General features: G+C 41.2%; 1 protein-coding gene across 1 annotated transcript in view; it reads right to left on the reverse strand.

Annotated features, from left to right (window-relative positions):
• Nucleotides 1-13,365, reverse strand: part of FRAS1 (Fraser extracellular matrix complex subunit 1) — a 455,620-nt gene that overhangs the window by 38,173 nt on the left and 404,082 nt on the right. Inside the window, exons 56-59 of the mRNA XM_065877453.1 lie at nucleotides 12,472-12,816; nucleotides 10,779-10,939; nucleotides 10,073-10,220; nucleotides 3,156-3,361 (exon numbers count right to left, since the gene is read on the reverse strand). Of these exons, the coding sequence (XP_065733525.1) occupies nucleotides 3,156-3,361; nucleotides 10,073-10,220; nucleotides 10,779-10,939; nucleotides 12,472-12,816 (860 nt within the window). The remainder of the gene's footprint in view (nucleotides 1-3,155; nucleotides 3,362-10,072; nucleotides 10,221-10,778; nucleotides 10,940-12,471; nucleotides 12,817-13,365) is intronic.

Below are 13,365 nucleotides of genomic sequence, written 5' to 3' on the forward strand. Positions count from 1 at the left end.
TTGTATTAAACATTCCAAACGATTTTGAATTATTGGTCATACATTATGAAAAACAACAAAATGAATCACTAAAAAGCATCTGTAGAACATCTGTGTGCTTTCCCACATTTTGCCTGGGCTCATCTGTACCTTTGTACATGTTATGATAGGTAGATTTCTGATGGTGAGGGTGTAACATATGGATTAGACTTCCTGGAGAGTTGAATGATATTCCTTTTCCCTTGTGAAAATTGAAGACTCGTATAAGGAACTCAGAAAGCCTTCCTGTTAGGATAAAGACACCTTTAAAAGCTACAGAACTCTCAAATGTGTTGCCGAATGGTGGCTCATCTGAAAACTGAGAACTGAATGTCTGAGAACACAATCTAAATCCCTGTTGGATGAAAAGAAATCAAGCGCTTCCCAAACTGAATATTCTCTACTGAGGACTTGTCTTCTTGGCAAAACGTAAAATAAGGTCACAACATTTTATTTATTTATTTATTTTTTGCGGTACGCGGGCCTCTCACCGTTGTGGCCTCTCCCGCCGCGGAGCACAGGCTCCGGATGCACAGGCTCAACGGCCACGGCTCACGGGCCCAGCCGCTCCGTGGCATGTGGGATCTTCCCCGACCGGGGCACGAACCCGTGTCCCCTGCATCGGCAGGCAGACTCTCAACCCCTGCGTCACCAGGGAAGCCCAGGTCACAACATTTTAGATAACAGAGCAGCCTCGATTGTAGAGTCATGTGATATGAAGTGTGATTACTTTTAGTTTACCACTTTAAATTCATTATATTACCATATTGCAAAGGATATGTGGATATAGAGGTTTCACTGTCATACTTCCTAAGTCATACTAAATGGACGGAGAATATCTCTGTGAACATTTACCTGTGGCTTGCTGACCGGGTTTTAAGTCCCTGAAGAATGTTCCCCTTTTTATCCCTACCACATCTTTCTTACAGTAAGAATTTCTTTACGGAAAGCATGAATCTAGTATCGACTCTTCGGTATATCTTAAAAAATAAGACATTCTAGTGAATGACAAGTTCCAAAGACATATTGCTTAGGATGACAAAGAAGATGAAGATTCCAAAATGTGCTTACGAATGAGAGATTGCTATGTGGGTAACATCTAGACTATTAAGCTGTATTTTCTTTATAATTTTATTTAACTACAAACTGCCTCTTGGATAGGCAGAGAATCCTCTTCTGAACTTAAAACAAATACAGACATGCAGACTCAAAGCTGGAGATTGTATTTATAGTATTTATATGTGTTTTAAACACGTATTTCCACCTGCCACCAGTAAAATTCCCATAAAATACATAACTAAGACAGGGCTTTTATGAGTCATGAAGGTGTGAAAGACTTGAGTCTCAAATAAGGACGCTATCGATTTTTTTTTTTTAATTTTTTTGGTGGTAAAGAATGGAGGGAGAATCTCGGGTGACCTGGGATGTGTAAAGTCTTTTTATGCTAAACTTCAAAAGAACTAATCATAAGGCAAAAATTTCACACGTTTGCTTATATCAAAACAAAGATTTCTGTTCAACTAAGAACACCAAGGGCAAAGGTAATAGATGAGTGACAGAGAAAGGCACTATGTTTACGATATCTAAAACATCTAAACACCGGCAAGGATTAATGTTACTATTTAGGATTATTAATATTAAGATCAATATTTAGAATATACAAGGAAGCACTGCAAATCAGTAAGAAAATGACAGCAATACAATAAAATAAGGAACAAAGGATAAAAATAATAGATTTTCATAAGAGAAACTCAATGAACTAACAAGCATATAAAATAGTATTAGAGAAATGCAAATTAAAATGAGATATAACTTTATACATACCAGATTAGTAAACATTAAAAGATGAGTAATTGAAAAAGTGTTGAAGAGTATGTAGGGTTTTAGCAGCACTCACGTACTGCTAGTGACACTTTGGAATGTATTCTGATATTATTTTTTCAAATTAAGTACTTTCATGCCCTGTGGTCCAGAAATTTTGCTGCTGAGTTTTTATCCAAAGAAATCCCCCCTCGGGTGTGTAAGTGGACATATAGGAGGATGTGCACTGCAGCACTGTTAGTGGTGGCAGCATGATAGGAGGTGACTGGGCACTAAAACTGAGGGTCTTCACTGTCTATTGCTGAGTGTGAATGGGTAAAAGGTAGTAAATGCACATCATGAAATGCTAGGCAACAGTTTGAAGCAACAGATTAGATAGACACATAAATGACATGCACAGGTACTAAAACAGATTGCTGAGTAAACGCAGAAAACATTCAAAAAAGATATGACACAGTAGCAGTTTTAGAAATAAAAATTATATACATAAAGAACCAGACATTTTTTAAGAACAAATAGAAAATAAGAGAGATACACATTAAGTACAATCGATTGATTACCTCTGAGGCGGGGAAGGGAACGTAGCTGCAGAGTAGGGGTAAAATGAAATGAATAAATCAACAAAATAAAGAGAAGGGCCTTGAACTGACCAATGGGGACTGCATGCCTTGAAACAAGGGGTACAACTGACTCAATCATCTGAAACTGAGATCCAAAAATGGAGAAATATGATTCTCATTCAATATATGCTTTGGATATATTGCAACCTGGAGGTTGCAAGCTTTGAGTTTGATGCAGCCACACTTAGTGACCAGAGTTTCTCAGGAATTCTTGTGTCTGTATGTATCATTTTTCATTATATTGCCAAGAGAATACTCCACTGTCTTGAATATGCTCAGCTGAACAGGTGTTCAGTGCTGTACTATTGGTCCTATGCCAGAACGTGTGTTGCCCTGGGACAGCGGCCCAGGTATTAGAGAACTGTCTCCTCCTTCTCCAGATAACATTAGTGGAGTGTGTTCATCTCCCATGTAGGTTCAAATTAAGAGGAGTCCCCAGTCATTTGATTCTGCTAAATTCCAAAAATGTTCTACATCATCTAAATATCCCAGCTCAGCCAATGACACAGGTATTTGGTCATAAATGGGAGACAAAGAAGACAACCACATAGAAGAGATGACATTATTAAAGGAATGAACGGTTAATTAGAAACTTCCTAGGATGTTCAGAATTTGTCTAAATTACTTCACTATGGACAAATAAAAGCATCAGGGAAGGAGGGAATCCCATTCTTCAGCCACCAGGAATCCACTTACTTTCTCCCCTTTGAGAAATGTAATCCGTGAAGAGTCTGTGTTTCTTCTGTCCTCAAAGTCCTCCATGACCTGAGCTGAATGGCCCTGAGTATAGCACCTCACTGAAGACTCGTAGCTCAGGTCCCCACTCCGAATGATGGGTACGTGTAGGACACCCTCCTTCTCCTTCACTAGGAGCAAATCCTTGGCAAACTGCATGCTGGGCACTGGGTGAGCAGAAGGAAAGACGGAGGCATCGTTAGTGGGATGCTGAGGGAGCTGGCTGCCACTTGGCAGGACTGGCAGCCAGTTGGCAGGACGGCTCCACTAAGGGCCACCAGAGGCCGATAAACTACAAGCAGTCAGCAGATTTCAAGGCCTGGCTGCTACTCTCAGGACAAGGGAACTGCTTCCGCTGTGAGTACAGTTCCAGCAAAATAGAACAAATCAAGTTTGCACCAGTTTCTGCTCAGCTTCTTTCTTACAATAGTCACCATCTCAAATACAGACAGGCGATGCAAATAAAGAAATGGGCCACGTGGAAAATCCTGATAGAGACCTGAAGACCCAGAAAAGTTCATGTTCCTTCTAAGGCTACCAAAAGAAAAACAGCAGTGCAAGGCTGATGAGAAATGGCCACTCACATTGGTCCTGGGCCAGGAAGACAAAAGGGAAGAGCAGGGACATCGGTAAAGAGGAAGGAGCAGGTCATGTTTAAAGGGAGTTTTGCCCCTCAGCTTCGTTCTTTTGTTGGCAGGTCTTCCTATTTTCAAACAAAATCAGAGATCTGCATTTTTGTGTCATAGCTCCTCAATTTTAAAATAGCAAGCAATTAAAACAGTAAAAAGAGATTCCATACAGGCCCAAACTATTGGAGCCAAACAAAACACATTCATAAGCTGAATTTGGCCAGTGGGCCCCAGTCTGTGACTACTGCTGTGGGGTTACCTCGTCTTTAACAACTCACATGGCCTCATCTGACTTTAGGGAAGGACCGTAGCCAAATGGTGGTTAAAAACGAGGGCTCTGGAATAAGCGCGTCTGAATTTCCATCCCAGCCCTGCTACTTATTAGCGGAATGACACAGGGCAAGTTACTGAGATTTTCCGAGCCTTGGGCTTTTTTAAATACGTAAATTGGAAATGTTAATATCTAACTTGTAAAATTATTGGGAGGATTGAATTGAATGAGATTAGGTATGCATGGTGCTCAATACAGGATCTGGCAAACAGCAGGCACTCAAATTTGGGTAGAAATTATTTTATTATGGTTTGTATTGCCCCCTATCTCCAGGCTTCTCAATATAATGGATCATGTTTCTATGTGTGCAGACATATAAATAAAAATTGGAATGATTCAAGTATAAAAAAATAATAATGGATCAGTGTTTCTTCCTTTCTTTCTACAAGGCTTTAAGTAATATTCTGCATTAAGACATGTCCCCTTTCGAGACCAACATTTTGTTGAGTGCTGGTTATTATTTTCTTAATGGACAATACAAAGAAGTATTCCATCCAGTCATATGTCAAATTAGTGTTTGGGGCTGCAGGAAGCTGACCTATTTCCTGGCTACGTACATCCTGGATGTGCCCTGCCCAACCTGAAAGGAAGGAACAGAAGGGGTGAGCACCAAGCTCTCTGCAAGTCAATATGTAGAAAGCTCTCTTTGCCTCCAGCTTGTCCACTGCTCAGAACTGTTGTCATTAGCAAATATAAAACAAATCCATTATCTGAGCTAAGCCTAACAGTTACCATTTATCACTAAAGAAAAACCCAGAAGATACCTCTAAAAAGAAGATGAGTGACTTTGGCAACAGGTCCTGCACGTTACTCATTTGGGGCTCTTTCCATCCAGTGCCATTAAGAGGTGGGTGGGAATGACATGACCTTGCATGAGGACAAGAAGGAAGCTTGTTGCCAGGTAAAAAGCAACACAAGCAAGAAAGCTTTTCTACTCATGGCAGATTTTATCTAATGCTTTGGGTTGATTTTTCTTGCTGGTCTGACAGGCATCAAGTTGGAGGTGAGTTAAAAGCTAAGTGGTAATGTTTGGGTTTTGTCATGTATTAATCAACCCCAGATTCCTCTTGAGATGTAAAAGACTCCTTTCCCTCTATTTAACATGTATTAACCTTTACTCCTATGCCTATCTGCTTAAAAAAAAAAAAAAAAAAAGGAAAAGAAAAGAAAAGAAAGCAGTGGGTGAACACCCCTCATGATTGCCTTCTGGGAAAAATCCCTGCTTTTAAGGAGCCTCCAGTTCAGTGGGAGACAAGCGGAGCCAATGGACAGGCAATGGGTGGGTTTGGAGACATTTATCCGCCGGGGGTTATGGCATACAAAGGGCCCAGCCCGGGTCAGGCATTGTGTTAAGGGCTTCCATACACGTCATTTCTCATCCTCTTGACAACCCTGCAAGGCACTGCAGTCTCTACAGGAAGTAGGGGTGCCGTCCGTGGGGTGTCATTTCTGCCTGACTGCAGAACCCCTTCGCTTTCCACATGGATGAGGTATATGAATGGGAAATGGAAACCACTCTGTGAAGGCTTATGGGCTCACACTGGGTATCATGCACTATTGTCAACACCTCTCTGAGAAAATCAATTTGTAGTTATCTTCTTATTTGTGTAAGTCTTGTGTTTTGAAATAGATTTCAGGACTCTGCTCTATACTACTAGGTAACCCCAGTGCTGGGCACAAGTCTTAGGCATGGAAACTGTCAACCAACGCTGTTCCCCGCTAATCTTCTTAGTAACTGACAAAGTGAGTGCAGACACCAACTGCCTGGAATGCAGTGGCCTCTTTATGGGTGATGGTTAAGTCTGAGATTTAGGAAAAAGCCCGGCTCTGGTTCTTTGAGTTAATGAGTAGGCGGGACACAGCTACATACATACACAGGGATGCGGTGCGGCAGCGGCTACAAGGCCTTTCTTGCCTTGCTCAGCAGCCTTCAGGGCAACACCAAAGTCTAATTCCAGGTATCAGAGCAGAAGACAAAGGTAAAAACAGAAAATGTTCTGAGACGAGCTACTTAGATGATTTAAGGGCCTGAAATCGGCCCGGTGGAGTAAGATAAAAGGAGCTGAGGTCACTTTGAAAGGCTGGAAGCTGACTCTATAAGGATCTTGAGTGACATTAAGCATTGTTACATAGAGCGGCAGTGGCCAGCTAAAACTGCAAAATGAAAAGTCAGCATGGTAGAGCATAAAACCAGAAGGCTGGACTCGCACAGAATAGACCTGGGCTTTAACTCTCACTCCCTCACCTCCCCTCTGTGTGATCTTAAGTTATTTAACCTCAATTTCACAAGTTGGAGAGGGTTAGAGGTAAAGTAATTAGAGATCTTTCTACCCTAGAATGTGCACCTTGAAGGGACTCAACGAAAGCCAGCAGTTACTGGGAAGGATAACCAACAGAGATAATTGGTGAACACTGCAATGGGTTACTGAAATAGATTTGCAGATTTCTTTCTCTGTGATAAAGATCTTGAATGAATATATATTGTTGTAGTTTTCCTGAAAGGTGATATTTTATTTAACATATTCATTTTCGAAGTTTGCAACCCTAATGCCCGTCAGTAGAATGCAAGGATAATCTAAATGGAATCTTCTATGTTGATCAGAGTGCAATGAAGTTTGTGTGTGTTACTGGAGTCCCACTGGCAAGTGTGTCAAATTACAGGTGCATCAGGAAGAAAAGAAATTAACATGTAATAAAATCTACTACGTGCCAGGTACTATGGTAGGTATTTTCACATATTTTAACTAATTTAATCCTTACAACAATCTTATCGGTATATCATTGTTTATAGATGAACAAAATGAGGCTCAGTAACCTTAGCCACTGAGCAAGGAAGTGGTGTGCGGGGATTATATTTCAGGATTTCTGACTTTCCATTCACGTTCCACTTCATCAGAAGGGAATTAACTATCCTTTCATGTAAAAGAATAAGAAGCCTTTCCAAGAATAAAAAGAATAAATGAATCTCCTTTTTTCTTCTTTTTCAACTTCTTTAAGGAAAAAAAAGTCCCACATATTCTCCAACTTCACCAAATAGAACCTAGTGCAAAGAGTATGAACTTGGAGCCAAAAGTCCTAGAATGCACGCTGGTTCCTCCATTTACTAGACTTTGGGTGTATATTTACTTCCCTGATTCTCAGTCTCCTTATCCAAAAAATAGAAATAAGAGTAAAACGATGGGATTATGAGAAAATGAGATAATGTTTAATTGATGACTCTGTAAACTCTGAGGTAACATTCAACATAAAACAGTCTAATTGTTATTATCTTGTTCATGGTTAAAAAGTTACCATTTTGTGAATCATAAACCTAAATATAAAACTTAGAACTACGAAACTTCCAGAAGCAAACATAGGAGAAAATCTTTGTAACCTTGGCTTAGGCAAAGATTTCTTACATACAACACCGAAAGCACAATCTGTAATAGAAATATCGATAAATGGGAACACTTAAAAGTAAAAAGCGCTTGCTCTTCAAAAGACATTGTTAAGAGAACAAAAAACAAGCAACAGATTGGGATAAAATATTTGCAAAAAACCAAATCTTTGTCCAGAATCTACAGCAATGCAGTAATAGAGGAGAAAACCCAACTTAAAAAATAGGGAAAATATTTGAATAATACTCTGTCAAAAAAGATATATGGATGGCAAGTAATCACCTGAAAAGAGAGCAATGTCATTAGTCGTTCACTACACACCTACTGGAATAACTAAAAAGCCCCACAAAAACCTGATGTGGTTCTCATACAACGCTGGAGGTAATGCAAAGTAGTTACAACCATTCTGGAAAACAGGCTGGCTCTTTCTAATAATGTTAGACGAACACTTACCCATAGGACCCAGCAACCCCACTCCTAAGTACTGACTCCAGAGAAATGAAAACCTATATTCACACCAGTAACTACTCAGCAATAAAGGGAATGAACCACTCATATTTGCAATAACATGGAAGACTCTCAAATGCAGTGTTCTAAGTGAAAGAAGCGAGATTCAAGGTGCTACCTATTACATGATTCCATTTCTATGACATTCTGGAAATGGCAAAACTTCAGGGACAGAAAACAGCTCAACAGTTGCCAGAGCTTGGGATGGGGAGAGGTTGACTACAAAGGGACACGAGAGAATTCTGTAGGATGCTGGAACTGTTCAACATCTTGATCGTGGTGGTGGGTGAATTTTAACTTACGTAAGTTAGACCTCAATAAACCTAAGTCTAAAATAACATACTACTTTGGATATATGCAAATGTATAACAAAAAAACTGCTTAAAATAGTTGTCTTCAGGGGAGGAGAGCTGGAGGGTTTGGAGCCAGGGGTAGAAGGAAGACAATTTTCATAGTACACCTTTTTTGCTGTTTGCTCTTTTTACTACATAAACGGATAGGTTATTTAAAAACAGAAAATTAAAGATCGCCCTGCTGGGCTGCCAGTTCCTTCTCTGGTGACTCCGTAGTCACTGAAGAGTTTAATCATGGATTCTATATTCATCACCGGGGATGCTGACGAGGGTCCTCCTGCTTGAGGTGAAAGTTGAACTTGATCTTCTCCACCCAACTCTAGAATCTGACAATTCCAGATTTCATCAGTTCTTCCCCAGAAGAACTGGGGAAGTCCTTTTCTGTTCATCCTCTTGTTGCTTAGGTCAGCTCTTCAGAGGGGACTCACATTTTTTGTACAGGTACTTGTGTCTACTCATTCCTGCACATCACCCATAAGACGGCCAGTATTAGTTTCCTCAAACAAAAGTCACACCACTCCTCTGCTCAGAAGCATCTGCTGTTCCCCTTTACCTCCAAATTCCTGACATTGGAACATAAGACCTCTTAGAACTTGTCTCCACCCTGTCTTTCCATTTCATTTTCTTCCATTCACCTCCTGCCAGGCTCAAAGCAAAAGTAAGCATCTCACTGTTCTCCAGATATGTGTCTTTCAAAATTTTATACCTTATGTATACTATAGCTCTCCATTTAACAAAGCTTTATTTTATTATCCATTAGATAAACTAACTCCTACCACACCTGAAGACTCTGTTTAAATATCACCTCCTTTGTGAAATCTTCTATGATTCTTGCACGCATAGTTACCGTTCAGTCCCCTCTGCCCCTACACTACTGGATTTATCACACTATTAAGTCATTTATCATAATATTTTATTTTTTTTCTGTCTAAGGATCTGATCCCCTAACTAGACCTTGAGCTTCTTGAAGACACAACTCAACCAGGCATACCTGGTTGCACTTCACTTTGCAGATACTATGTTTTTTACAAATTGAAGATTTGTGGCAACCCTGCCTTGAGCAAGCCTATCAGAGCCAATTTTCCAACCGCATTTGCTCACTTTGTGTCTCTGTGTTACAGGTTGGTAATTCTCCCAATATATCAAACTTTTTCAGTATTATTGTATCTGTTACGGTGATTGTGATCAGTGATCTTTGATGTTACTACTGCACAAAGATTATGACTTGCTGAAGGCTCAGATGACGATTAGCATTTTTTAGCAACAAAATGTTTTAAATGAGGTATGTACATTGTTTTTTAGACATAATGCTATTGCACACTTAATAGACTACAGTATAATGTAAACTTTTATATACACTGGGAAACTAACAAATTCATCTGACTTGCTTTATTGCGATGATCACTTTAATGTGGTGGCCTGGAACTGAACCTGGAATATCTCTAAAGTATGCCGTACATCTTTTTGTGCCTAGCAGATGCCAGAAACAGGAATGATTGTTTCTGTCCCATATTTCTATGTGAAAGTGTACATGTGCATGTACTCACGTACACACACACACACACACACACACATATTTCTTGAATGAAAATGTGAATGAGTTCCAATGTCATATACATGGATGTTAAGGAAAAAATAGAAATCTTGCCTGAACCACCAGCTGGCATCCCCAATCTCTTACCGTCCTGGAATGTGTCATTAATTGCAATGACAGCCTGGAAGGGTTTGGTCAGTTCGGCCCCTTGTGCTGAGCTGAGGAAAACCACAAATGTCTCCAGCCCTTCAATCACAGGATATTGAGTGTCATCCAAGATGGTCAAGGTGCAATACTAGAAGAGAAATCGGGATGTTAACTAGACTTACTGTGGTGTTCGTTTCACAATATATACAAATATTGAATCATTATGTTGTACACCTGAATCTAATATAATGTTATATGTCAATTATACCTTTAATTTTTAAAAAATTAAAAATTTTTTCTAATTAAAAAAGAGAGGGAAAATCAAAGCAAATCTTAAAGGATGCTCACCAACCAGCACTCATTTGCCTTTGGGAGATTAGGGCAAAGGTGACAATTTGCCTTTCTTCGGTGGTCTTAAAGTAAATTTTTTAAACCCATGAAATGATCATCTCTGTATCACATACCGTAGGTGTTTTGTTTCTAGATATTTGCATCGATCTAGTGCAGTTTCTATCCTAAATCCATGGTGCTGGATATTAGATGCTGAAAATGTCACTTGGAGAGTTTGTCGAAGATCTCTCTAAGTGTTTTTGAAGAACGGGAAGATCATAATATTTCGGTATTTTATAGTCCTCCAGAGAGTTTGGAGAACAGACTAAAGACAACATGATCAGACCCATCTGGCTTTTGACCTCTGTATGCGCACCTGCTCAGTGACACCTGGCCCAAAGTCCACCTTCCTAGAGCTGGGAACGTAGTCTACTCCAGGTGTGGCGGAAGCTGGGTCCGAGGGCCGCGTTGCACACCAGACAGACGTGAGGGTGGAAAGGTCAGTCCCGTGGCGGATAACTGGGATCTTCACCGTGCCTGAATTGAGAGTCATACATTTCAGTGGTCAACCCGGAACCAGAAAATGGGTGCGGTTTTCAGAACGACGTCCTCCCTCACAGCAGCGGCAGCTTCAGCCTGCTCGCTTGCCTAGTCCCCCTTCAGTGACGTTCCTGTGCTCCCTCCGAGGGAGGTTGAGAGGCGTCACCATCCTGCTTTGTACTGACATTAAGATCGAGAGCAGACCTGAAGGAGGTCCTCAGGGAGGTGGTGCTGGAGAGACAGCCCTTAGGGGAAAGTGGTTTTGTGGTTTCAAGGAGGAGATTGTTCACAGGAGAAGAACAATGGACCGAGGAGAGGTGGGTCCACTGAAAAACATCTCAAGTCTATTTAGGGAGAAGAAACTCAGAGACTAGGGCCTCAGGGACGAGCTAGAAAATAACCAGTTAAGGAAAAACCAGCTAGGGGACTCTATGGAGCCTGGAGCTGAATGTTCCTAATTAAATGTTCCTAACTGGGTGATTTTCCTATTTTATCTGAGTGGTGCACACATCATTACTTAAACCATACGTGCTTATTGCTTATCTTAGGAAGAAGCGCATCTTCTGGTCGCTGTGACAACATACTTTGTAGGGTCCTAATGATACATGACTAAATTTCTAGCTGTTTTCACAATCAAGGTCAGAGAAAAGCTACATGACAAGCCCATCACTCATATTTTTCCAGCCAATAAGCTGAGAGGTGACAAGCAGTCATGGCTGGGCATTTGGTGTACGGGAAAGGAAACGTGGTATAATAGAAAGGTCTGGGTTCTAATCCAGCTCTGTCATATTAGCTGGTCTTTGATGATTTATTTAATCTCTCTGGGACTCCATTTGCTTTTATATATAAATGAGAATGAATGGAATGCACATGGCATGGTGGCTGGCATTCAGTAAGTGTTCCAAAATATTAGTTTTCACTATCCCTTAGAATTTCACTTTCAAAGAGATGCAAGGTCTTGATCAGGGGGCTCAGATCAGCAGACACTCAGCACATCCGCTGCCTCTTTTGCAGGATGTCTGACAGCAGCACGCAGAAGACTTTGAGATCCTTGTGGAGCCCAAAGAGGGAAGAGGCCTGGGTGGAAGAAATCTGCCCACTGCCTGCCTTGGGCTGTTATATGAACGAGAAAGTTCCATCTGTTAAGACACTGAAACTTTGCATTTATTTGTTTTGGCAGCTAGCAGTACACGAAATAATTTACCTCCATCCTCAACAGGTCACATTTCCCTCCTTCACAAGCCAAAATGCTTAGCACCACGCCCTCCCTCTGGACCACAGAGGTCAGCCAGTGAACTCTAAGCCAGATCCCTCCCTGCCATCAGTAACCAGAGCAAGACAAGTGGATGGAACTCCCTATTCTTCACTACCTTCCATTCTTGGTCTTGATGCCTAGTAGTACCTGCCTCAGACTGACAACGGTGTCACTGAGGAATGGCATCCTAAGGGCATTCTCAAAACTAAGAGGAAATTGTTCAAGGAAGGGATCAGGGGATGGATGAGGGAACCCCAGAGACGCTTTCCATTACCTGCATCCTCGCTGACAGTAAAAGCCGTGTTGCCCAGGGACACAGTAGAGGCATCATTGGGACCGGTAATGAGCACCTTGGCCGACGCCACACTTCCGATGCGGGCGTTACCGGAAGCATCTGCCAGGGCAATCTCAAACTCTTCTTCCTCTTCATACTCGCTGTCATCGATGAGCATGACATCGCAGGTGGACACGGTGACACCACGTCCGAATATCACGCGACTCTCAGCAGACATCCCTCTCGATTTAAAATCAGAGCCCGATTCTAGAGCATACAGGCTACTTCCCATAGCTGACTTAGGCACCGTGTAGCAAACTGCAGATACAATGCTGCTTGAATCCCCTGAAATACAAACGGCAAGGAAACCAAAGCATTTGAATGAGCACTTCTCAGATTTTGAAATCTCTGGTAATTTGACAGGCTTGATCCTCTCTGACATATTCCATATTCTGTTCAAACTCTGACATGAAACCTTCCTGCTTTGCAGTTTCTTAAGCCTGTGGTATAAACCACTTGAGGATCTAATGTACCCCAGATACTTCACCGAACAACTTGAAATGGATTTCCTATTCTGTGAATTTTGTGCTCTGTTAATTCACAAGACTCATTGCCCACCACCTAAGACCACAGCGGGTGGAGAGATAAGAGACATATTTGGTACTTTAAGCAGCAAAGTAATTGTGTCCTGAAGGTAGTGCTATGAGCACAGTTCACTGCCTTTCTGAATAAACTTCTGCACTTTAATTCCCAGGGAGAAATAAGCTTGTTTGAAAAGAGGAAGACAAAACACAATAAACCCCAGCTCCCTGAACAAACGACTTTACTTATTAGTGTTGCCACTTCCCTGGGTGACAGCCTGTTTGGGCTTGGCTGGCTGGCCCAGAGCAATCA

This window comes from Phocoena phocoena, chromosome 5 (genome assembly GCF_963924675.1).
Source record: "Phocoena phocoena chromosome 5, mPhoPho1.1, whole genome shotgun sequence".
Classification (NCBI taxonomy): Eukaryota; Metazoa; Chordata; class Mammalia; order Artiodactyla; family Phocoenidae; genus Phocoena; species Phocoena phocoena.